This window comes from Scophthalmus maximus, chromosome 1 (genome assembly GCF_022379125.1).
Source record: "Scophthalmus maximus strain ysfricsl-2021 chromosome 1, ASM2237912v1, whole genome shotgun sequence".
Classification (NCBI taxonomy): Eukaryota; Metazoa; Chordata; class Actinopteri; order Pleuronectiformes; family Scophthalmidae; genus Scophthalmus; species Scophthalmus maximus.
In genome coordinates, this window is record NC_061515.1 from 31,202,535 (window position 1) to 31,227,360 (window position 24,826).

General features: G+C 47.4%; 3 protein-coding genes across 34 annotated transcripts in view; 2 read left to right on the forward strand and 1 right to left on the reverse strand.

Moving 5' to 3' along the window:
• LOC118316617 (CLIP-associating protein 1-A) overlaps window positions 1-11,760 on the forward strand; it is a 25,622-nt gene extending 13,862 nt beyond the window's left edge. For 2 of the 27 annotated variants that reach the window (XM_035644616.2, XM_035644786.2), the window contains 22 exons: window positions 52-213; window positions 741-845; window positions 1,682-1,738; window positions 2,245-2,342; window positions 2,459-2,482; window positions 2,685-2,932; window positions 3,059-3,122; window positions 3,245-3,247; window positions 3,977-4,140; window positions 4,258-4,480; window positions 4,678-4,773; window positions 5,397-5,549; window positions 5,751-5,857; window positions 6,154-6,279; window positions 6,701-6,848; window positions 7,160-7,379; window positions 7,463-7,513; window positions 7,604-7,806; window positions 7,886-8,014; window positions 8,096-8,302; window positions 8,384-8,500; window positions 8,586-11,760. In XM_035644616.2, the coding sequence (XP_035500509.2) occupies window positions 52-213; window positions 741-845; window positions 1,682-1,738; window positions 2,245-2,342; window positions 2,459-2,482; window positions 2,685-2,932; window positions 3,059-3,122; window positions 3,245-3,247; window positions 3,977-4,140; window positions 4,258-4,480; window positions 4,678-4,773; window positions 5,397-5,549; window positions 5,751-5,857; window positions 6,154-6,279; window positions 6,701-6,848; window positions 7,160-7,379; window positions 7,463-7,513; window positions 7,604-7,806; window positions 7,886-8,014; window positions 8,096-8,302; window positions 8,384-8,500; window positions 8,586-8,669 (2,789 nt within the window). In that variant the 3' untranslated portion in view covers window positions 8,670-11,760. The remainder of the gene's footprint in view (window positions 1-51; window positions 214-740; window positions 846-1,681; window positions 1,739-2,244; window positions 2,343-2,458; window positions 2,483-2,684; window positions 2,933-3,058; window positions 3,123-3,244; window positions 3,248-3,976; window positions 4,141-4,257; window positions 4,481-4,677; window positions 4,774-5,396; window positions 5,550-5,750; window positions 5,858-6,153; window positions 6,280-6,700; window positions 6,849-7,159; window positions 7,380-7,462; window positions 7,514-7,603; window positions 7,807-7,885; window positions 8,015-8,095; window positions 8,303-8,383; window positions 8,501-8,585) is intronic. The other 25 variants (XM_035644622.2, XM_035644639.2, XM_035644665.2 and 22 more) reach the window with 25 other exon arrangements.
• A 518-nt stretch (window positions 11,761-12,278) lies between these two features.
• zgc:171422 (uncharacterized protein LOC100001353 homolog) lies at window positions 12,279-17,538 on the forward strand. 6 transcript variants are annotated; one of them, XM_047335745.1, is made up of 12 exons: window positions 12,279-12,433; window positions 13,273-13,475; window positions 13,597-13,674; window positions 13,844-13,939; window positions 14,025-14,123; window positions 14,368-14,512; window positions 14,584-14,902; window positions 15,049-15,092; window positions 15,161-15,285; window positions 15,356-15,878; window positions 15,980-16,435; window positions 16,558-17,538. In XM_047335745.1, exons 1-12 carry the CDS (start codon window positions 12,430-12,432, stop codon window positions 16,761-16,763), a joined length of 2,298 nt encoding a protein of 765 aa, XP_047191701.1. In that variant the 5' UTR covers window positions 12,279-12,429; the 3' UTR covers window positions 16,764-17,538. The 6 variants fall into 6 exon arrangements, with proteins under 6 accessions (XP_047191701.1, XP_047191713.1, XP_047191702.1 ...); XM_047335757.1 differs by having other exon boundaries at window positions 14,389-14,512; XM_047335746.1 differs by having other exon boundaries at window positions 13,847-13,939.
• On the reverse strand, window positions 17,136-23,779 carry f2 (coagulation factor II (thrombin)). Its single transcript, XM_035644881.2, has 15 exons — window positions 23,622-23,779; window positions 22,774-22,854; window positions 22,571-22,650; window positions 22,447-22,471; window positions 20,414-20,479; window positions 20,208-20,316; window positions 19,806-19,942; window positions 19,430-19,723; window positions 19,204-19,320; window positions 18,955-19,081; window positions 18,705-18,872; window positions 18,423-18,596; window positions 18,030-18,208; window positions 17,759-17,829; window positions 17,136-17,363 (listed from the first exon to the last, which is right to left on the reverse strand). The coding sequence occupies exons 1-15, from the start codon at window positions 23,692-23,694 to the stop codon at window positions 17,199-17,201; spliced, it is 1,866 nt and encodes a 621-aa protein (XP_035500774.1). The 5' UTR covers window positions 23,695-23,779; the 3' UTR covers window positions 17,136-17,198.
• Window positions 23,780-24,826: the final 1,047 nt, after the last annotated feature.

Sequence of the window (24,826 nt, forward strand, 5' to 3'; positions counted from 1 at the left end):
CATTCCAGTCAGTCAATCTGTGCTCAGATATTCTCTTCTCGTGCGTTTCAGCCGGCAGTCGCTCAGGTTCTCCGGGTCGACTGCTGAGCTCCACCTACGTCAGGATCCCGAAGCCGACGATGGGCGCCGCCGCCGCCAACAGCCTGAGCCGACCACGAGGTCACCGCAGCCAGGGCTGCAGCCGGGAGACCAGCCCCACCAGATCTGGCCTGGGTGAGCCGCCACATGGAGGAAAAATACTGTGGCAGGAAAATATTAAAACTCAAACATAATCAACTGAAAGTTAAATCTGCAGGAGTCCGTGATAAATTAAAATCATTTCAGATTTACATTTATATTCACACTTATATAAGTTTGTTAAAACTGAAACAACTGTTCAGCTTCTCCAGGTTTTATTATCTCAGATTAAAGTCCATAATAATCAGGTTCAGTCGTCTTTGCAGATCTAGTGTCAGATTCACTAACGGCTGTTAGACGAAAACTTTAGAGTTTTCATCCTAGTTTCTTCCTGCGGGCGACAACTCCTCGACGCGCCTGGTTCCTGGCCGTTTCCTCGTACTAATGCTCTTCCTGTTGGAGTCTTCTCCCCCTGACTAACGTCTCTGCTGAGCTGCAGGTGTGTCGCTGTCTGGCTGGATGTGCTACGAGCTAATCTCTCCCCCCTGCGCTTCTGTCTGTCTGTCTGTCTGTCTGTCTGTCTGTCTGTCTGTCTGTCTGTCTGCCTCGCCACGCCTCTCCAGCCCGGAGTCGAATCCCGCGGCCGAGCATGAGTCAGGGCTGCAGCCGCGAAACCAGTCGCGAGAGCAGCCGCGACACCAGCCCTGCCAGGGGTTTCTCCCCCCTGGGTGAGTCCACAACCAATCAGAGTAGTAGAGAACTGCAGATCCTGTGAAATCTTCTCGTCTGTTTGTCTTCGCTCACTCTGCAGGAAGAAAATGTGATTTGATTCTGATTCAGGACATTTCAGATTCACAGCCTCAGTCTGATCAGAATGATCTTGCCGTGAGTCCGGCGGAGCGTCCGCCACGGTCACTTTCATACGCGCGTTCATGCCTGAAAGTCTGAACCGAGCTTCTCTTCTTTGTTCCATTTGATCTTTTTAAAAAGCGCAGAACTCTGACTCTAGTTCGAAAACTCCAAATGAACGTCCTCATCTTCTCAATCGTTGTAACGTCGGAGGTGAAGACGTTGAGCGTTCCTTATTTTTCTTTTTTGTTTAACTTCCTGTAACTGGTCTGAAAATCCAAACCAGCTCAAAAAGAGTTTTCACACTGCAAACGAAACAAACACTGGTTCAGTTTGATCTGGACCCAGAACACCTCTTTTGGTCAGACTAGAACCTTTCGCACCTGATATTCTGGTTCGCACTAAACTGAAAAGTCTGACCACAGTGACGGAGGGAAGATCTCAACGCTGACTGGCTTTTTGCTACAACGCGCCATGTGAATATTTCACTCAAGTTCAAATATTTCACCTCGAGGGAGTGAAGCGAACGCCGTGAAATTCATGTCTACTGGTTCGTTCCGGTGTGGACATCACCCAGATCATTTTTCTTCCTGCACTTTTCTCTGCCTGCTCTGTTTTTAAATGTCTGCTCCACTAATCGTCTCTAAAACTTGTTGTCGCTCACAGATCAGTGTTGAAACGATCAGTCAGGTTTTACTGTGTGTGTTTCCTCCAGCGACTCGCCGTCACTCCCGCTCCACCAGCGCCCTGTCCTCCGCAGAGTGCTGCTCAGGTGACTGTCTCCACGGCGAGCGGATTATCTCCGTCAGCCAGACGCAGCAAAAAGAACTAGACACAGTTCGTCTGCTCCAGTGTGATTGGTTCTCAGGCGTCTGGCTGACAGGGTCGTCCCGCACAGTGCAGCCTCGTCCCGCAGGGCTGACGTCCAAACCTTGAATCTGTCACAACTGGTCGTTGGTCGTTTCCCACTTTGGTTCATGTTAAACATTTGACTCGCCTGCAGGGGGCGACGCCGCACGTCAGCCTGCTCTTCTGTCACCAGGAATATTTGCATCTGCCAAAGTTTTGTCAACGTGATCTTTAATTTGCTTTTTTTATTTTCCCGCCTCGTCTCTTATCGTGTTTTTTTTTAATTTAATATTTGATATATTTGATATTTCATTTTGTTGATTTTACAGTTTGCTGGCTGCTTAGTGCTTAGATTTGAACATCTTTTACTTTCTCATAATTTTCTCTCGTCTTCACCTGCTGACGTGCGTTTGACTTTCCCTCCTTCAGACCGACTCGCCCATCAGGCTCGGATCTCGGCCTCCGTCAATGCCATGAAGATCCTGGACACCGGCACCGAGGTGGAGGCTGCGGTCGCAGATGCTCTGGTAAGAATTAACTCTGGATTCATTTATTAATACCCAAAATGAAACACGCTGGTTGTTTGTTGTCGGTGTGGCAGTAATTTCCCTCTGTACTCTTCCCTGGACTTTTTAAATTCCAGCTCTTAGGAGACTCGAGGAACAAGGTACAAATTAATCCTCCTCCTCTCGGTGCATGAAGAGCATGAGCTTTAAACTCCGACACTGTGAACGTACAGTGACCTCATAATGACATCAGAAAGCTGCATGCGACTGACTGTAGCTGCACTTTAGAGCGCGTTGTCGTTTGCATGTCGTCACAGTAAACACGTCAGTGTCGTGCGTTAACGCCTCGCCTTCTCTCCTCAGCGGAGGCCCGTGCGGCGGCGCTTCGAGTCCCCGGGCATGTACTCGGACGACGACGCCAACAGCGACGCCTCCAGCGCCTGCTCGGAGCGCTCATACAGTTCACGCAACGGCGGCGCAGGGACGCACTACCTGCGCCAGATGGAGGACGTGGCAGAGGTGCTGAACCACTGCGCCAGCGCTAACTGGTCCGAGAGGAAGGAGGGGCTGCTGGGCCTGCAGAACCTGCTGAAGAGCCAGAGGACGCTCAGGTGGGCGGCGACAGGAAACTGCAAGAAAAGACATTGAAGATTAAAAATAGAATATTTTCTCTGTTGTAGCCTCATTTAGCTCGTTAGCTTCACACAGTCAGAGTGGATGTGCTTGTTTTCCTGCAGCCGAGTGGAGCTGAAGAGACTGTGTGAGATCTTCACCAGGATGTTCGCAGACCCTCACAGCAAAGTAAGTTCACACACACACACACACACACACACACACTCTCACACTAACTGCAAGACAAACTAACGGTGTGTGTGTTTTTTGTTGCATCCCTCGTCGCTGCCGTGGACGCTAACAATGACCAGAGAGTAAGTTTACTGATCGTCACTGTCCTGTCAGGTGCTCTGACACAAACACATAAAGAACTCTTCCTCATGTCCTCTCTCCTTCCCCCTGTCCTCTCTCCTTCCCCTCCTGTCCTCTCTCCTTCTCCCTCATCTTCTCTCTCCTTCTCCCTCCTGTCCTCTCTCCTTCCTGTCCTCTCTCCTTCTCCCTCCTGTCCTCTCTCCCTCCTGTCCTCTCTCCTTCTCCCTCCTGTCCTCTCTCCTTCTCCCTCCTGTCCTCTCTCCTTCCTGTCCTCTCTCCTTCTCCCTCCTGTCCTCTCTCCTTCCTGTCCTCTCTCCTTCTCCCTCCTGTCCTCTCTCCTTCCCCTCCTGTCCTCTCTCCTTCCCCCCCGTCCTCTCTCCTTCCCCCCCTGTCCTCTCTCCTTCTCCCCCCGTCCTCTCTCCTTCTCCCCCCGTCCTCTCTCCTTCCTGTCCTCTCTCCTTCTCCCTCCTGTCCTCTCTCCTTCCCCTCCTGTCCTCTCTCCTTCCCCCCGTCCTCTCTCCTTCCCCCCCTGTCCTCTCTCCTTCTCCCCCCGTCCTCTCTCCTTCTCCCCCCGTCCTCTCTCCTTCTCCCTCCTGTCCTCTCTCCTTCTCCCTCCTGTCCTCTCTCCTTCCTGTCCTCTTTCCTTCCTGTCCTCTCTCCTCTCCCTCCTCTCCTCTCTCCTCCCTCCTGTCCTCTTCCTCTATTACCCATCATGCCTCTGTGTGGCTCAGGTGTTCAGCATGTTCCTGGAGACTCTGGTGGACTTCATCGTGCTGCACCGGGACGACCTGCAGGACTGGCTCTTCGTGCTGCTCACCCAGCTGCTGAAGAAGATGGGTGCCGACCTCCTGGGCTCCGTCCAGGCCAAAGTCCAGAAGGCCCTGGATGTCACCAGGTCAGCGTCCAACATGTGAACCTTCCCCCTGAAGAATGACATCATAGCATCATATTTATTTGATGTAAACAGCTGCATCACTCCTGCGTCTCTTTACTTTTGTCCGTCTGCTCGCAGGGACTCGTTCCCGTACGAGCAGCAGTTCAACATCCTGATGCGTTTCATCGTGGACCAGACGCAGACCCCCAACCTGAAGGTGAAGGTCGCCATCCTGCGCTACATCGAGGCCCTGGCTCGCCAGATGGACCCGTCCGACTTCGTCAACTCAAGTGAGACGCGCCTCGCCGTGTCGCGCGTCATCACCTGGACGACCGAGCCCAAGAGCTCTGATGTCCGCAAGGTAGCACGTCTGGACGGCTCCTCCTCCTCCTCTGTCCTCCCTCAGAGCTCAGCTTCCTTCCGTCCTTCCTTCCTTCCTTCCTGTCTGTCTTCCATCTTTTAAATGTTTTCAATTTACGTCTCTTTGTTTTTTATTTTCACGTTTTATTTTGTTTGTTTTTTTCCAATCGCCCATTTTCTCGTCCACCAAACCCCCAGACCCTCCACAACTGGGCAGGGGAGGATTTCTCAGGCCGACCCAGCACCGTGGCCTCTCTGCCTGGGGAGGGCAACCTGGAGGAGAGGTGCAAGCAGGTAGAATTTCCATCAGGCCGCACAACCGGGGCAGTGAACCTGCTCTCGCCCCGGGCCGGGCCGCGCTGCAGACCTCCACGTCTGCTCCCACGTTTTTACAGTGAATGAAAAATAACCAGACGAGAAGTCTTAACGACACTAACAGTTTCATTTCAGCGACGCTTCTGATTCATACTGAGTTTAAATCAGGACAAAGATCAGTCGGAGAATTAAATGTCATGTGAGCATGAGACACTAACTGAGTTCAACTCATCACAAACATCAAATAACATTAAACATAATCTTTAGCATGAGTTGTTTTTTTATTTCGCAGTTTTAGAAAGAAACTTTTTTTCCAGCTTCTGCTGAAAGGACGTTTTATGTTTGAGGTGAACAGACGAGCTGCATGTGCACGACGGCAACTCAGCTTCTAATAATTATCTTCAATTATTTAATCTGACATTTGAATCCTGTGTGGAGCTGCAGATGTTTCACTCTGTCATAAATATTCGAAACATCCAGTGGGTGCAAGTCTCCTCACAGAAGATCAATTGTTTTATTTCTGCCCCTCACATCTGAAATATGTTCAAATGTATTTGTAATATATGAATCAGAAGGTTTATTATGTGCGTGTGTGTTTGCAGGCGGCCCAGGTGGTGCTGATCGCCCTGTTCGAGTTGAACACTCCGGAGTTCACCATGCTGCTGGGAGCGCTGCCCAAAACCTTCCAGGACGGGACGACCAAGCTGCTGCACAACCACCTGAGGAACGCCAGCGCCAACAGCGGCATCGTCATGGTAACACACACAAACACACACATTTAGAGTATGACATGAAACTACAGTTTTCATTAGAGTCTGACCGATTAAAAATGTGTTTAGTAATTCATTGTTTAATAGATGTTTTTTGATCCTCAGAACTCTTTGATGTGAACCAGTGAAATAATATTTTATCTGTCAGAATAATAATCTGTGTGTGCGCGTGTGTGTGGCCTGCAGGCGTCTCCATGTAACTCGATGGGTCGGACACCTCCTCGACAACCAGGCAGCCGCAGCAGCCCGATGACATCACCCACCAACTGCTCCCACGGAGGACTGTCCCCCAGGTAACACACACACACACACACACACACACACACACACACACACACACACACACACACACACACACACACACACACACACACACACACACACACACACACACACACAAATTAAGTTTATGTAAACAGCGAGATAATGAGTCAGTTCTCCAGCTGCTTGTATTAACACTGACTGAGATCAGAGCTTCTCTTATCCCACCTTCCTCACGTCTCTATCTGCTCTCTCCCTCTTCCTCTTCTTCCTCTTTCTCTACTTCCTCTTCCTCCTCCTCCTCCTCTTACTCTCCGGCTGGTTGCAGTCGGCTGTGGGGTTGGAGCGCAGATGGACTCTCCAAGTTCCCTCCTCCACCCTTCCCCTCTTCCCCTCTTCCTCCGCCCACTTCTCACTCCTCCCTCAAGTCCCTGCGGCGAGCTTACTCACCCAGGTAACCCCGCCCCCTGTTTCCTCCTCCTCTTCTTCCTTCTCCTCCTCCTCCTCTTCCTCTCCTGGGGTTTCACAGTGGTGCTAAAATCCAAGTAGAATTTGTTGAATTTCCTCTTTAGCAGAGTGAATCAATGTGACGCACTGTGGAACCACTGTGGAGTATCGCTGCTGCACTTTGTGCCTCCATCTGTTTCCTGTCCCTCTGTTCACTTCCTGTTTCGTCTCCAAGCTAAAAACTCCTCAGGTGAGAAACTGTGCGTGTTGTGTCAGTGTGACCAGATGCACGGCCATGCACGAGCACGGAGACAGAAACACCTGGAGGTTCCAGGGAGAACAGGAAGTGTCACAGAACATCATTAAAGATCCATCTACATCCTGATCTCATGTGATTCACATTTCTAATGAACGCGTCTCCTTCGCAGCATGATGGAGTACGACAGCGAGAACCTGAACTCGGAGGAGATCTACAGCTCGCTGCGCGGCGTCACAGAGGCCATTCAGAACTTCAGCTTCCGCAGCCAAGAGGACCTGATGGAGCCGCTGAGGCGCGATGGCAAAAGGGACGCCACGGTGAGACGAGAAGCGAGAGGCGAGGGTCGGGCTGTGTTCAGAAAGGAAGTCCGGAAAATGTCTGGAGAATCTGGTCCGAGGCGGGGTGGGGTTCGTCTGGCATGAAAAGTTCAGGGGAATGTCTGGACTTTCGTCATGAGAATGAAAAAAAAAAAAAAGGAAATAAAACTGGAAAATTATGTTTATTTTCTATAGTTAGAGGAAAACATTTTTTTGTTTTTTTTTAAATGTTCAGCATCAAACCAAATTCCTGAATTTGTGATGTAGATGTCGTTTGACTTGTTGTAACATCTCTGACCGTCGCTGTTCAGCTGGGAGTCGGAGCGTCGCCAGACTCCGACCTGCTGGAGGGCGGACGCACGGCGCTGGACAACAAGACGTCGCTGCTGAACACTCCCTCGCCACGATCCTTCGCCGGCCCGCGCTTCCGCGACTACAACCCCTACAACTACACGGACGGCGTCAGCTCGCTGGACAAAGCCGCCCTGAAGGAGGCGCTGTACGAGGACGGCGTGGAGCAGCTGCGAGATGGTGCGCCGCATTTGGCTTTTTCGTCGTTTGTTAGTTTGTCGTGTGGTGTTTTTGTTTTTTTATGTGTGTTTCCTCCTCCGCAGGCCGGCAGGACTGTGTGGAGAACAAGATCCAGAATCCTAAAACCTTCCCGGGTAAAGACTCGGAAGAACGACGACTTCACTTCCAGTCCACTCCTCAGTTTATGTTTTGCCTGATTTAAACCTGAGTGTCTCTGCCTGCAGGGGGCGCCACAGAGCAGCTGCAGCTGGTGGGGGAGCTGCTGAAAGAGCTGTCCCAGGGCCAGGCGGGGGAGCGGGGCCCCGAGGAGCGGCGGGGGACCCTGCTGGAGCTGTTGAAGGTGGTGCGGGAGGACGGCCTGCTGGTGTGGGAGGAGCACTTCAAGACGCTGCTGCTGCTGCTGCTGGAGACGCTCGGAGACAAAGACGTAAGAACAGAACACTCCTTCTCTTCCAGTCGCTTCCCGGACCAGAGCCTGACATGAACGTGTGACTCTTCTCCCTCAGCACACGATCCGAGCGCTGGCGCTGCGAGTCCTGAAGGAGATCCTGAAGAACGAGCCGCTCCGCTTCAAGAACTACGCCGAGCTCACCATCATGAAGACGCTGGAGGCTCACAAGGACTCGCACAAGGAGGTGAGTTAAACCTTCCCCTCGTTTGCCGAGTGAGGAGCATTCCCTCCGTAGTCTCCTGCATCCTGTCTCGTTGTGTTGAAGGTGGTGCGGGCGGCGGAGGAGGCGGCCTCCACCATGGCGAGCTCCATCCAGCCGGAGCAGTGCATCAAGGTGCTCTGTCCCATCGTGCAGACGGCTGACTACCCCGTCAACCTGGCCGCCATCAAGATGCAGACCAGGGCCATCGAGCGCGTCGCTAAGGAGCCGCTGCACCAGCTGCTGCCGGACGTCATCCCGGGACTCCTGCAGGTGAGTGTTCCCCGGGAGACGATGGGTGGGAGATAAAAGCTCAGAGTGAACCCTCTGTTTGTGTGTTGTGCATCTCCGCAGGGCTACGACAACACGGAGAGCAGCGTGAGGAAGGCGAGCGTCTTCTGCCTCGTGGCCGTTTACTCCGTGATGGGCGAGGAGCTGAAGCCGTACCTGGCCCAGCTGACCGGCAGCAAGGTGGGGGCGGGCTTATCTCACTGGTGTGACAAGTGATGTTTGTGAGCTCAAAGGATTGTGGGTAAATCCTGTTTCCCTCCAACAGATGAAGCTTCTGAACCTTTACATCAAACGAGCTCAGACATCGACCAGCAACAGTAGCAGTTCTTCCGACATCTCGTCCTACTGACTCGCTCCGATCAGCTGACCTCACCTCCCCTCGCCGCTGAGGGGATCCGTCCGCTTCCTTTCCCTCCACCTCCGCCGCTGACGGACAAGCTCGGAACGTCTTCCCGCCCTCTTTAAATTGTAGGTCATGTTTGTTTTCCGGAGGTGAAGTTGCAGCTTAGACGTTTCCTGAAGAACCAGACTTTTTGAACCCGAACCTCGAGTCTCCGACGTGCTGTCACTCCTCACTTCCTGGGTGAGGTGAGTCAACGTAGCGACGACGAGGACCGTCAGTATTTTATTCATTTTAATAAACAACATGTTTTTGCTTTGACACATCAAAACCTTATCGTGTATTGAATGTAAAGAGATTTGAATGACTCACCTGTTGCCCGTCACCCGTTTCACCATCCTCGCTCCTGCTGGATAAATCAGAAAGAAAATCCTCTCTTCCAGGTGGAATATGTGGAAAAAAAATGTGAAATTCCAAGTTTCTATGAAATGTTGAAATGATCATGTGGCGGGCCAGTGATTGTCAGAGGTTTAAAAATAAAAAAATTAAATTATTTTTAGGCCAAAAAACCAGCAGAGACTATCAGTGTTATTAGTTACCATGGAAACGAAATGGGGGCATTGAGGATTAAACCACTTGAGCTTTTTTACGTGTGAAGGAAACTGTTCCGTCTGATCAGATTTTAAATTTTAAATTTGAAAAAATCAATAGATTCTCTAAAGATCTCTTAATCGGACCTGGATTGAAAAATGTAAAAAAAAAAAATACGATAAATCTCTTATTTTTAAGTTATTATTTAAAATGGCTGTTGAACAAGAGTTCGCTTCATTAGCTTCGTTAGCTGAACTCGCTGTTACGTAACAAAACATCACACCTCAGTCAGTTATTAATCATATTCACAGAATGACATCTTTGATTATCGAGTCAATTCTGTAATATCTTAATAAAAACTGAGCTAAACTTTAATTTCTCTGAATCTGTTCATGTAGACAATTAATTTGTGATTTTTTTTTAATTATAATTTCCTTGTTATTTAGTTTGTAATTTGACATGAACTATCTTTTATCCTGAGATTTAATCCCTCAGCTGCTTCTCCTCAACGTTAATCTGTAATTTCACCACATACAGTTTGAAATATTAGATTATATTTGATTTTTATGTTGTCTTTGACGTCCACACTGTAAAAAATAACGACGACTCACCTATTGGTTGATTTCCATTTTTCAATCCATCACCGCGAAGAAGAATAATCTTTCTATTATTGATTGAAGTGGAAAATTAAACTGATCCATAATAAATATAAAGAAATAAGAAGGAAAAAATTTTTAAAAAAAATTAATCTATTGATTATTATTTTTTTCCCTGCTGTCAAGTTGAAGACTACTTTAATATTTATATAAGTTATATTTCACTACACGTGTCAGGATGAAGGTTCCAGCGTCTCGTCAGTGTTTAGACTCTTTGTGCAGGAAGCTGATCATCAGGTTTAGTGATCCTGATAATCAGGTTTAATTGATCCTGAGGCTGTTTGAATGTAAACAGAATCAGATTGAATGTACAGGAAGTGACTTTAAGACTTCCACCTCTGATGTCGTCACGGAGACGAAGCAGCGACGACGCGCCGCCCTTTAAGTTAACGGGCGTTGACGAGTCGGACACGAGCAATAAACCACTGAACATTTCTTCCTCTCGCTGGTCAACGAAACGTGTCATTACTAATATTATTATCATCATAACATGTTACTGCTGCTTCTCATACTAACAACGCTCTCATAACTCCAGTGTGACTCTGCTGCTAAGCACCACCCGTGCGTCGCCGCACCAGGCGAGTCCAAACAAACGCTCCAGGATCAGTTCCACGTTTCATTTTCCTGCCGAGAATCAGACGAAAGATTAACGATAAAAATAATTGACCTGTTGTTTTTTATCCTTTTTACTTTAACTTTTCTGTTTTCACTTCTTGTCTTTGATTTTCTTTTTCTTTGTTTCTCCTCTGTGAAAGTCGTCTGTTTTGAAAGGTGATAAATACATAAAGTTATGATTATGATCTTAGGGACTGTGTAAAATCACTGAGGTGGTGAAGGGACCGTGCAAACACTAAGTCCTGCTTTATTATTATCTTTTTATAAAAGAAAGATTCCAGCTCATGATGCGAAGGGAACAATATTTAGTTAATTGAACCGGCGACGAGTCATTCCATGAAGCTTCAGTCTGAAGCCGTTTCCAGATGTGAAAATGTCCGTAACCCAAATTTCCAGACATTTACCTGAGTTCCTGTTCATATGTTACGTTGATCTGTGGCGCTCAAAAAAAATGTTTTGATGAAACTTGAATCTTTACTCTTGTGATTATTTTAAATTAAATTCAAAGGATGAAATAGAAAAAAATATATGTTTTGGAAAATGTATTTTAAAAAAGAAAACATTTTTCTTTTTCCTGATTTTTATTTATTTGACCAAACCGCAGAGTCGTGCAGCTTCTCCTCTGATTCTTGGCAAGAAAGAGAATTAAACAAGTTTCTTTGAAATAATAAATATGTTTAATGTGACGTGTGAATCCAGAAAGTGAAGGATTGTGGGACTGAACACTCCCAGGCGTCGCTGTTCGTCCGACATCACTTCCACCATCTTGACTCTGGACTGAATGTCGTCTCCATGTCATCCAGCGATCCAGAGAAAATCTTTATTATTTCCTGTTCAGTGACGTAAACGTCTGAACTACATCTGCATGCTTCCGTCACAGGAAGCAGGAAAACGTTCCCGTTGTAGATTCTCCTGAGTTTGTGCCTTTGGGTGAAGATATTCCTGGTTTTCCTGTAGGAAACCAACTTGTACTAACTGCACCACATGTCGTCATGAAGAGACGCATACGCTGTAAATAAGCTTCACTACAGCAATAATTTCCATGGAAACCACTTATGATGCATGGCTCCTGTTTTTGTTTTGTTTTAGGTTATTAGTTTTATTTCCTGCTCTACAATATTTATATCCAGTTAAGTTTTGCCGTGTATGACGTATGTATGCTGATGTACATATTTACACATCTGGTTCTTTCACCTGTGATCCGACTTTGCAGAACTTGAAATAAACTGTCAGACTTATACTGTTTTACTGGTTGTTTTTTTATTGAAATATCACAACACGTGAAACAAAAAATAAGTTGATCAACATTTGAGGAGGAAAAACATATTTTGGTTCTGTGTGTTTCACAATAACACCTTTCAGAATCTGGGAAAATGTGCAAGTAAATGAATAAAATCAATTTTATTAAATACAAACAATATTTTCTATTTATATTTTCTATCTTTATTACTTTGTTATACATTTCTAATTTATTTTTTGTTTTGTGATTTCTGTCATTTTGAGGTACAATATTTGAGTATTTCTTCTTTGAGGTTTCTTGTTACTTTCGGTTCAATGTGGATATGTCATACATTTAGAGGATTTTCAGCAGCGTTTTGAAAATATAATGTCAACAACGTTTCAATGAGGGAAAGTTATGAATTATAACCCTAACCCGTTATGAGTGTTTTTTTAAAGAAACGACATTTGTGTATTTGATGGAAAACTAAATCTAGCAGTGTGAAACCGGAAGTGTTTATCCCGCCTGTTGTTTCACATCCGGTGTGCAGGCGGCGCTGCAGTGAGCTGAATGGTAAACACCACTCAGCTGTTAGCTCGTTAGCTCGTTAGCTCGTTAGCGTCCCCTGCTAACCCCGGACCTGGGCGGTGTTTCACAGCGGTCGTTCAGTGAGTGACAGCAGGACACGATGGGTACGTACCGACCGGGTTCTTCACCGCGTCACTGCGGTCGAACCAGCAACAGGCTCCTCTGTCCGGAGCTGGCGTCAAGCTTCGCTAGCAAGCAACTTCTGACCAACACGAACCGAACTCCGTCTGAAAAAGTTACATTTTTTATTTACTTTGGTTTAAGGAAAAGGTGAATGTCCATTTAGAACATGACATACCAACTTTTATAAGTCGACTCTAGTCGTAGATTATTTCGGCACGTGTGTAAGTGATTATTATCATGAAAAATAATCTCAAAACACAAGGGTATGTACTGAGAGGATTGTTGTGACTCATGTGAGCCACATACTTTATACATCGTCAATACTCTTCTCATAATAATATGCAGTCAACCATCATAAGACAAAGTATTAACAAGAAAGTGACGCAGCGTCAAATGAGCAGGTGTCAGATCGGATCCGCACAGGATTGTAAGTCCTTGAGAAAATGTATTGAATCTAATTAACAAGCTACAAAACATTAAATACTGAGATTTCTGAATGGAGTTTGGCTGGAATCCATTTTCAGACAAACTTACATTCTGTGATGTGTGAACTCCGACCTTTGGGGAAAAAGAGTCAGTTTTGAGTCAAGTTTTAGTTCCTGTGATTGGATTTAAAAATGTCTTAAACCCAGCATGATTATTTAATGCTGTCCACTAATAATTAGTGTTATTGTAAATGGAGTTTGGTTGCAAATAGATTCAGCCCAACTCCATGCTGTTAATTCAAACCTTTGACCACTGTGGCCTACGTTGAAATATCCATCTACAGTAAACCAGTGTGCACGTCACCAGGACTCACCCCCGTGCTTCCTCCCCCCAGCCTCCCCTCTGCCCCTCTCCTCCCTGCGTCTCCTCGTCCCTCCTGTCCGCCTGCTGGCAGCGGCCATGTGGCAGGTTGCTCGGCAGCAGAGCGTGAAGCACTACGGGATGCTGGAGGACTTTGTCTCCGTGGTGACCGAGGCGGTCCCGCAGCTGCTGACGGACAGGCAGAGGAGTCTGCTGCTGCTGGCTCTGAGGGCAAAGGTCTGTTGTGTGTCATCGTCACTTATTTAACGTTTGCTCTCTTGTCAACATCTGGATAATTCACCACGACCAGGAGAAACTGACCAAACAAGATGTTAAACTTCCTGTTGTCCTGCTGCAGGTGACCCTCTGTGACCCCGAGGAGGTCTTCAATCACCTGGACAGGACCCGCCTTGTCTCCGCAGCAACAGTGAGCGAGGTCGTCCAGATGTTTACTGATGTTTTAGTGTGTTTTCTTCCCGTGAACTGACCGTGTTCGTGTCCGTCACAAGTGACTCACACAAAGTTATTTCAGCCATCTGTCACATCATGTGAGCAGACTGCAATGGATTGTGGGATATGTAGGACTGAAGTGTTCTGTCTCTCAGCAGCCGGACGAGGAGGCGGACGAGTGGCGTTCAGCTCTGCTCACTCTGACTGACAAAGTAACGAAGAGCCCGGCGGACAGACGGCGCCTCCTGCAGGTCAGTGCAGCGTTATACAGGTTTGATTTTTTCAGTGCTGATGAAATAAAAACAGTGGCTCATCTCTCTGCTTCACCTGCTGCAGGAGGTGTTTAACCAGAGGTTTGACTCCGCCCTCCAGTCCCTCGTGTCCGACTTCCTGTCCAGGATCGAGCAGCTGTTCCCTGTGCCTGACTTCAAACAGGTGATTTACCTAAAATGTAATATTAAAAGTACAAATGTGACGACAAGTGTCGATATTGAGTCGATGCAAACGCAGACTGAGCTTGAAAACACAAATTAAAATGATTAATTTTTATTTAAACCTACAGAATAAATTTGTGAATGACAAAAACAGAACTGAGACAAATAAACATGTTTATAAAATCTGAGAGAAGATTCATGTGTGTATATGAAAATGTGTAACACATTAAAAATCTGATTAACAGGTAACATTGTGTCTGTCTCAGGCTGCGTCCTGGCTCGATGCTGCCCCCGATGGTCTGGAGGACTGTCTGAAGGAAGCGGACTGCGAGGATTTGAGGGAGCTGCTGACCAATCAGAGCTGCTCACTGGGCCGAGCGACCACCACAGGTACGACCTAACCCCCTCTTCAGGTCATGTGATTTTGAACCGACTTTATCGTTGTTGTTATTTTCTCTCAGTGGGTCATGACACTGAGAAGATCCTCCTCTCCGCCTGGTCCCACCCCCTTTTCACCGAACTTACCAATCCTGAGCCGCCCCCCATCGACACTCGGGTCCAGTCGGACGCCCTCCCTGGTGCGGTCCGCCCTGTGCAGCTGGACGTGGAGCTGGTGAAAGTGGAGGTGGTGGTGATGACGGAGGACGAGCGGGAGCAGGAGGTGGAAGAGACTGTGATTGGTCAGACGGAGTCGCCAGTCGAGCAGGAGGCGTCCAATGAGAGTTCAATGACGTACGGCGACGAATGTGCCGTCACATCTGTGATGCTGCAGGTGGACGGGTCAGACGCCGTTTATGTCATCACATTTAAACTTTAGTGTCCATAAAGATGATCAGCGACTGTATATAAAGTCATATAAGTGAAAATATTTTAATTTAAATGCTGTTCTTTCAGCTGTAAAATAAAGTGTTGTCTCTTTTTGTCAGGTTGAAGGACTCACCTGGAAACTCAGCGGACCAGTCAGTCACAGGTAAAACACACACACACACAAAACAGAATCAATCAGTTTATTTTACGAGTTCCCGCCTTTCTTCACAGTCGACCAATCGGATCAGTCGAGCTCTGCGGTCACCGCCAATGCTCTGTACAGCATTTCCCATAATTCTCAGCGGGTGGCTCACAAGTGTCCTGTTTGCAGCAAGTGTTTCATCTACCGTTCTCAGGTGAGTGTTGCAGTGACATGGCTCTGACAGCAGAGGGAGCTGTTGTACAAGTTCTGTCCTCTGTCCGCAGGTGATACGTCACCTGCGCACCAACAGGTCCTGCCGCTCGGCCTTAACGCCAGCCGGAGTTGTGATGATGCAGGATTCACCAGGTGCCTGTGATGAAAAGCCCCGCCCCCCGGAACCCCGCCTCCCGCAGCCCCGCCCCGGCAGGGCCCACTCCTGCTTCCAGTGCAACGCCGTCTTCAAAACCAAAGCCGAGCTCCTGTCGCACCAGCGGAGCCACCGCGCCCGGCCCGTGTATCAGTGTGGTCAGTGTGAGAGGAAGTTCCACCACCTGTCCAGCCTGACCAATCACAAGCAGACGCACCTGGACCGCGGACGCTTCACCTGCGGCCGCTGCCACAAGGCGTTTGGGTCGGCCAAGGAGAGAGACGCCCACCGGCTACAGCACCGGCAGCCCGACCTCACCTGCACCGTGTGCGAGCAGACGTTCAGCTCGCAGATGCAGCTGCTGCGACACCTGCAGACGCACTCTGTGGAGGGGGCGGAGCCTCGCTACAGCTGCCGCTTCTGTGAACTGACCTTCTCAGGTACAAACTTTATTTATACACCACCTTCTAAGCAACCAGTAGAATGACGACCCATGTCGTTTGAGCTGATGTTGATCGTGTGACGTCACGTGTCTCTGCAGGTGTGACTCAGCTTCGTATCCACCAGCGCACGCACGCGCTGCGCTCGTACCAGTGCGACCTGTGCAGTAAGACGTACGGCTCGCTGACCGGCCTCCAATCGCACAGGGCCAGCCACGGCGCCGAGAGCCGCTTCCTGTGTTCGCAGTGCGGCAAGCGCTTCAAAACGCGGGGCGGGCTGGAGAGCCACCTGCGGACGCACACGGGGGAGCGTCCTTACCGCTGCCCCTACTGCCCCAAAGACTTTGCCGCGCTCGCCGGCCTCAACGTGCACGTGCGGCGGCACACCGGGGAACGCCCGTACGTGTGCACGGTGTGCGGCAAGGGTTGGCCGTCTGGAGGCGACTTGCAGAAGCACATGAGGATGCACACGGGCGAACGGCCGTACGTCTGCCTTGACTGCGGGAAGGCCTTCGCCATTTCCTGTCACCTGACCGAACACCGGAGGATTCATACCGGTGAGAAACCAGCCATTTGAAATCTCTGACATTTTCTTTCTGCACTTTTAAAACTTTATTTAAAAGGTCACTTTGTGTTGAATCAGTTGTTTCATGTCAATACATTTTGTGTTGTTGTGTAGGAGAGAAACCCTTCTCGTGTCCTGACTGTGGGAAATGTCTGAGGAGGAAGTTCGACCTGAAGAAACACATGTTGTCTCACAGCAGCGTTCGACCCTTCGCCTGCGTCTTCTGTCCCAAGAGCTACACCCGCAAGACGCACCTGACCCGACACCTGCTGACCCACAGGACGGAGGTCGGCGAGGGGGACATGGGCGGCGGCGACTAAAGCACTCATCATCTGTCTGTTTGCGATGATGTCATAAGACTCATAAGCCGCTGATGGTCGTGTTGTTTACTTTTCCGACGGCGGTTTTATATCTAATTAAACAACAGACACGCTACTGTGATTCTGTAGAATCCAGATCCACTTCAGTCCAGATCTTCTCAGGCTCCACGTCACTTTTTATCATTAACTAATAAAGATCTGATCCAGTCCTGGTTTGTCTGGAGGCTCAGCAGCTGCTCCAGGTCAACCAACTCTCAGAGCACAAATGTAAAGATGTAAAGAAAAGTTATGTTAGAGTGTTTTTGTTGCCAAGGAGATTTTGTGTTTGTGCTGTTGATGTGACTTTTGACAGATGGGAGTCGGAGGCGAGCGTGGTAGACAGGAAGTGAGCTTTATTTAAGCATTGTGAAAGCAGGAAGTGACGGATGCTTGCGTTTAGTCTTCGTCGTCGGTTCCTTCTTTTCCCGTTTGGTCGATAACTTTCCTCATCCACCTGCTCATCCTGAACAGGTGAGTGTAGAAGCCGTACTTCCCGTCTCGGTCACAGCCCTCGCCCCACGACACGATGCCCATCTGATACCAGCGGTTCTCTGCCGGGTACTGAACAGAGGAACCAGGACCAAAGACCGTCACCTCATCTACAAACCACTGCTTCAGAATCTGATCGACTGAATAGCAACTAAAACAATCAAACATTTCCTGATCTCCGCTGCTTTTCTTCTGTTATGCTCCACAGATTCTCTCCAGATAAAACAAGAACCTTCAAGGCCTTTCACATCGTTGTCGTCTTTATTTAATTGTTTCATCACATTTTCAGACATTTCATGAACCAATATTTATTTATTTTATCAAGTAAATGGGTTAATCAACAGGAAATTGTTGCGATATCTGAAACTATAAGATGTTCAATCTTTCTCACCTGTGTGTCCTGTATGACCAGAATATAAACAGTTAATAACTATCATACAGGATCAATATTGTTACATCTGTCTCACCTTCATCACAAATGGTCCACCGCTGTCTCCCTCACAGGCGTCACCACGATTGCCGTCCTCCGGTTTAAAACCTGAAACACACGGTTACTGTTGAACACGACACACTGCAAAGGCTGATTGGAACTTTTGCAGTAAACGCTTTGGTTAAAAGTTAAAACCGTAGACTGTAAATAAAGGTGGACGACATCAGCTGAAGGGGGGTGGACCAATGCTCCTGCTGCTGAAACAAGTGAGCATGATTTTAGTTTACATGTAGGAACAGATATGTTACCAGCGCAGAACATGTTGTCCGTGACCTTGACCGATGTGGAGCGGCGGCAGGTGTTCTGGTCCACGATTGGTAGATGGATTTGCTGGAGGACGTTGGGTAAATTTCTCACCGTTGGATTCCAGGTCTCCTTCAGGTTCCCCCAACCGGTCACTCGGCCCTTGTAGCCCTCAGACATCAGGCTGCCGGGGAAAACAGTCAGATAAAAATCCTCACCATCCACAGGAAACCCAAAAAGGGTACAGCCCTCAATGTCCTACAGACGGACCCCCAACCACGTCTAAAGGAAGCTGAGCCCAACTCTGGACTTTGATTATTGGAGATTCCTGAACTGGGTTTTTCCAAGAGGAAACCCGGCCCCAGTGTAAAAACAGTGTTTCTCCGTGTTTGACTTACGTCCGGGCGACCTTCTTGCTTGGCAGGCAGATGGGGAAGATCTTATCGGTGAACGGGACTGGCCGTCTCATATGCAGCAAGGCGATGTCACGGTTCAGATTTTCCTTCCAGTTGTACTTTGGATGAACAATGATTTTATCGATCGCCACGATCTTCTCGAGGCCGCGCTCAAACCTGGAAAGTTGAGTAAATACTTTTGGTCAGTCGACGGTAAGAAAATCTCCTTTTTATTCTGATCTGAGAAATAATTTAGTCCATTTATAGACGGGCGGACGGTCCTACTTGACCCTGTTGTGTTTTCCCAGGCGGACCAGTATGTCAGAGCTGCTGAAGTTCTTGTTCCAGGGCGGGTAATAGATGCAGTGAGCTGCGGTGAGGATCCATTGATCACTGATCAGACTGGCTCCACACAACAGCTCCTGTGGGCTTCGCTTGTACAACATCACCTGCCTAACAACAGGTTTTTAACAGATGAATTCTACGGGTCGTCCTTCAAATATTGTTGCCAACAACGGTTACATAGTGTTGTTACCATGGTGCTGAGGACTCCTCGGCATCATTGCCCCCAACGATGCGTTTGTCTCTGTATGACTCTAACAGCTCCTCCTCCTTTGTGTCCTCTTTATCTATCTTTTCAAAGAGGGGGCGCTGTCCACAATCTGCAACACAACCGGTCAGTTAATCAACCAATAACATGGTAATTCAGTCAGTCAACCAGTCAGTAAGATGATAAACACTCAGTCAATAATCTGGTGGACCAATGCCCAATGAATGGACTCACCGTCCTCTCCTATTCCAAAGGTACGAGGATCGAAAAACCTCTTTCTGTTGGAACCCAAGACGGAGCGCTCCCTGCCGTCGGCCTCTGCTGTCGACTCGTCACCAACCAGCTGGTCCTCTGAGAGACAGACCGGTGCAGAGAGAGACAGATAAGAGACGAACACTGAAGCAACATTGTGAGATAGTACCGGTACCACCTGTGGAATTGTACTAGTTCTTGTATTTACCACAGAGGTGCAGGTCACAGAAGTCGACCGTTACATTTCCAGAAACCTCCACATAGCACCAGGGGCCCTCCGGGTCTTTGTCGGGGTTTCGGCACTTGTTGCCCACCAGGGGGACCTCAGGCATGAACTCCTTGTCCACGCTGAGGGCCGTGAGCTTCGGTAAAGACCACTGCAGACAGGTGTGGCCGCCCAAGGTAACTGCTAGGTCGCCTACGTAGTCTACGCCGTAGTTGGGTAAACACTCTTCAGTTTGGTCTGGTTCAGGCGCCACAGTTGACGGGACAAAGTCCTCACCTTGACAGAGTAACAGAGACGGAGCTTCATTAACGCTGGTACTGTCCAGATCAACCAACCCACCAGTCTGACAGATACTTGCCACATGTCGGGACCCTGCAGGCCTCTTTCTGGACTGTCGGGTCCTGGGTGAAGCACCACGGTCCCTCCGGACGGTTGTCAGGGTTTCGACAAAAGTTCTCATCCAGGTTACTGTTCGGCTCCGAGATGTTAAACTCCCTACAGACAGGTGACCACACAGACAGGTGACCACACAGACAGGTGACCACACAGACAGGTGACCACACAAGCAATTAGTCAATGAATTAAGCCAATTCATGGGTTTTCGGGAGAATCATAGTTGGTTGGTTGTTAATTGGTTGGTTGATTGATTGGCTGGTTGTTAATTGGTTGGTTGATTGATTGGCTGGTTGTTAATTGGTTGGTTGATTGATTGGCTGGTTGTTAATTGGTTGGTTGATTGATTGATTTTTTAGTGACCTACCTCATGATAGGATGAGGGAAGCTGTGTCTCCAGTACTGACACGGTCTCCCTGATTGTGTGATGTTGACATTTCCATCATAGTTCACCCCCTTACCGAAAATACACTGACCTGAACACACACACACACACACACACACAGATAATGTAAATGGATTTCATTTGGTCAGATTAATGATTTTATATTTTTCATGTTTGCTTGTTTTTACCTTCTATACATTGTCGGACAATGTTAATGTTCTGTTGTGTCCTGGTCATTTGAGTTCCTTTACAGTCTGTGGGACGAACAGACAGACAGAAAGTGAGAGACAGACAGACAGACAGTGAGAGACAGACGGACAGACAGACGGACGGACAGACAGACAGACAGACAGTGAGGCAGACAGACAGACAGACAGAGAGGCAGAGACAGACAGTGAGAGACCGACGGACAGACAGACAGACAGACAGAGAGGCAGAGACAGACAGAGAGACAGACAGACAGGCAGAGACAGAGAGTGAGAGACAGACAGACAGACAGTGAGAGACAGACAGACGGACAGACAGACAGAGAGGCAGAGACAGACAGACAGACAGTGAGAGACAGACAGACGGACAGACAGACAGACAGAGACAGAGACAGAGAGTGAGAGACAGACAGACAGACAGTGAGAGACAGACAGACAGACAGACAGACAGACAGACAGTGAGGCAGACAGGCAGACAGACAGAGAGACAGACAGACAGGCAGAGACAGAGAGTGAGAGACAGACAGACAGACAGTGAGAGACAGACAGACGGACAGACAGACAGAGAGGCAGAGACAGACAGACAGACAGTGAGAGACAGACAGACGGACAGACAGACAGACAGAGACAGAGACAGAGAGTGAGAGACAGACAGACAGACAGTGAGAGACAGACAGACAGACAGTGAGGCAGACAGGCAGACAGACAGAGAGACAGACAGACAGGCAGAGACAGAGAGTGAGAGACAGACAGACAGACAGTGAGAGACAGACAGACGGACAGACAGACAGACAGAGAGACCGACAGACAGGCAGAGACAGAGAGTGAGAGACAGACAGACAGACAGACAGACAGACAGAGAGACAGACAGACAGACAGTGAGAGACAGACAGACAGACAGACAGACAGACAGACAGACAGTAAGAGACAGACAGTGAGAGACAGACAGACGGACAGACAGACAGTAAGAGACAGACAGTGAGAGACAGACAGACGGACAGACAGACAGACAGAGAGGCAGAGACAGACAGTAAGAGACAGACAGTGAGAGACAGACAGTGAGAGACAGACAGACGGACAGACAGACAGTAAGAGACAGACAGTAAGAGACAGACAGTGAGAGACAGACAGACGGACAGACAGACAGACAGAGAGGCAGAGACAGACAGTGAGAGACAGACAGGTGTTTGTGTATTCAGGGTTGTGTGTGTGAGTTGTGGACTTTGTTCATGTTTGTTCAGCAGCTGATTAAACTTCACAGATACAAAGTTAAACCAGTCGTGGACAAACTGAATAACTAGACTGACGATGTAGACACTGATAAATGTTGCTGCTGTTCAGACTAAACAACGATCTGATTCTAAAAACTGTTTTGACGATAGCTAGGCTAACAGTTACCCTCTGCCTCCAGTCTTTGTGCTAAGCTAGGCTAACAGTTACCCTCTGCTTCCAGTCTTTGTGCTAAGCTAGGCTAACAGTTACCCTCTGCCTCCAGTCTTTGTGCTAAGCTAGGCTAACAGTTTCCCTCTGCCTCCAGTCTTTGTGCTAAGCTAGGCTAACAGTTTCCCTCTGCCTCCATTCTTTGTGCTAAGCTAGGCTGATCGTGCACCGATGAAACAGCAACATGAATTTCCCAAAATGTCAATGAGTGATAGTTAAGTTGAACCCCTCTGTACTGCAGTCAAATTATGAAGCAGGAGTGTACAGTAAAGTACAGTAGACCACAGTAGAGTACAGTACAGTAGAACACAGTAGAGTACAGTACAGTAGACCACAGTAGAGTACAGTATAGTACAGTAGAACACAGTAGAGTACAGTACAGTAGACCACAGTAGAGTACAGTACAGTAGAACACAGTAGAGTACAGTATAGTACAGTAGAACACAGTAGAGTACAGTACAGTAGACCACAGTAGAGTACAGTAGAGTACAGTAGAACACAGTAGAGTACAGTACAGTACAGTAGAGTACAGTACAGTAAAGTACAGTAGAACACAGTACAGTAGTAGTACTCACCCAGGTACACGGCCCAGAAGTTTTCCTGAAGGAAACAGATGAGATGTTGAGCAGAGTTGTAACATTAACATTAATATTAACATGTTCAGAATGAGAATGAGAGCAGAACGAGCCAGAGTCGTACAGTTTTGTCCGGCTGTTCGAACACCTCTCTGGCCTCTTCGTGGTCACACACTTCTTCAACACACTCTCTCTCCAGGTTCCCTGAAGAACCACAGATTCAACGTGACGGAGAAAATTAACAACCTGCTGCAGAAGTAGATAATAATTCTGTTTCAATAATAATGGGATGATGATGATGATGGGGAGCGTTGACCCTGACGTCACCTGGTTTCATCTCCTCAAACAGCTGATTGGCTCGTCGGCTCCGGACCAGAACCTGTGAGGCTCGCTGACTGCTGAGGAAAACTACCACGACAACAGAGTTTATTATACTATATGACTTTTAGATTAAATTAGATTAGATTTGTTTCAGATTAGATCAAATTGGATTATAGATTATATTAAACTCAAATCAGATACAATCAGATTAGATTAGTTTCAGATTGAATTACACCATATTAGCTTTAAATTAGATTTGATTTAAATGAGAGGAATAGGTTGTTTTTTTATTATGTAGATTAGAACAAAATTCATTTGTTCACTTCAGTTAAATTCACATCAGATTATTTTGGATTAGTTTGAACTAGACTTCAGGTCACTTTATTTCAGGTTAGATTTGCAGATAGTAGCTGTTCTGCAAAATACAAATACTCTATTACAAGTTTTTTAAAAAGTATTACCAGTATTATTATTAAAAGTAAAAGTATTTGTGCTGATACTTTTACATGTTCTGTATTTGTATGTTGTGGTGGTACCACGTACACAGTACAGGTAGACTCACCTGTGACAATACACAAGTACAAAAGTACAACTACCTCAGAATTGTCCTGAGAAAAAAAGGATTTTAGTTTGAGAGAAGAAGTCAAACACCTTCAGAAAAATACGTACGATCCTTCTTCCTTTTTTTTTTAGGTAGAATTTGAATGTAGATAATCACTTAATAATGTGCGAGTGTGATTCTACTATTCTACAATGACCTTTACTCCTGTTACTCCATCTGGCTCCACCACTTATAGTAAGCAGAATTATTTATAATAATAATAATAACAATAATAATACGGTGGGTACAGTACCATGGTTCGCGAGGCAGCTGTGCAGTAGAAAAAGCAATAGAACAGCAGTTGGTTTCGATGCCGGTTCCACCATGATCCAAACCTCAGAGAACCTCAGAACCACATCCAGCAGATTCCCTCTTCAGTCTGTCTCTGCCTCGCTCTGACCCTCCAGTGGGGGGTATTGATCGAAGGGTCAAAGTTCATGCTGATGAGTCGGACATGTTTAATATGAACGTGTTTACTTTGACGTTCAGGACATCGACTGCAAACAGCAGCTGATGACAGTCACGTCAGCTGTTGTCGTTCCGACAGTCTGACTAGATGTAAATCTAGTTATGTATATGTTTGATAATTTTACAGGACAAATGACAATTATGAAGTAGATGCTGATTAAGAGCAGCAGGACCCTGTTGTTTCACTCGTGGCTCTCAAGTCTTAAAGTGAAACGTGCTCAGAAACTGCTCACGTGTTGGTCTTTGTGAAAATTTGTCTAAAATAAGTTTCGCTCGTGGGCGCGACTGAATATGTTGACCACGCCCCTTCGTCACCAACCCCCACGGCACGTTTCAACTAGATGCACAAAAAAAGTTGCTTAAACCCAAGAGGAAGTCAGACATTTTGAATTCAGTGGTCATCTCTTGAGTCAGGGGCCTCGTATGTTAACGAACTCCTCCAACAGAATTATTTCAGACCAACTCCGCTTGTACCATCTTGAGACCTCCACCATTAAAGATTGTCAGCATCACATCTTGATGTTTCACCATGAAACAGGAGAACACGAGGAGAAATAGAAAATAAAAAAGAAACGCTGGTGCTCTCGTCCTTCTGACTCACTATTGATCCGGCCTCTGTCTGACTCAGCACAAGTCAGAGCAAATATGTACTTTACAGATACTGAGTTGAAGGTCTCTGAGAGTCGGTGGACAGTTAATCCTGTGAAACCCGACCAAGACTAAAGACTGAAGTTTCTCCCAGAGGCTCCAAGGTTCATCACACTGCACCGAGGAGGAAAACACTTCACGGAACAATCGTTTTCTTCTGCTGAGCAGGAAAGAAAGAACTCAAAGAGTCTAACCTTATGTACATTATCTACGTTGTCTACGTCCAACTCTACATTCATGCATCAGATAGGCAACACAGAAAATACATTGACTGTTCTGAATTTAAATCAAATATTTAAAAAATGGAGAAAAAAATTCGGGTGGATGTCAGGTCTAATATAA

Coding starts and splice junctions, on each gene's coding strand:
- zgc:171422 (XM_047335745.1), top strand. Junction 13,476..13,596: donor TGCTGGCTCTGAGGGCAAAG/GTCTGTTGTGTG, acceptor GTCCTGCTGCAG/GTGACCCTCTGTGACCCCGA. Junction 14,513..14,583: donor GGGCCGAGCGACCACCACAG/GTACGACCTAAC, acceptor ATTTTCTCTCAG/TGGGTCATGACACTGAGAAG.
- f2 (XM_035644881.2), bottom strand. CDS start 23,694: ATGGTGGAACCGGCATCGAAACCAACTGCTGTTCTATTGCTTTTTCTA. Junction 19,321..19,429: donor CTGTGACCTGCACCTCTGTG/GTAAATACAAGA, acceptor TCTGTCTCTCAG/AGGACCAGCTGGTTGGTGAC. Junction 18,597..18,704: donor GGAAAACACAACAGGGTCAA/GTAGGACCGTCC, acceptor TCAACTTTCCAG/GTTTGAGCGCGGCCTCGAGA.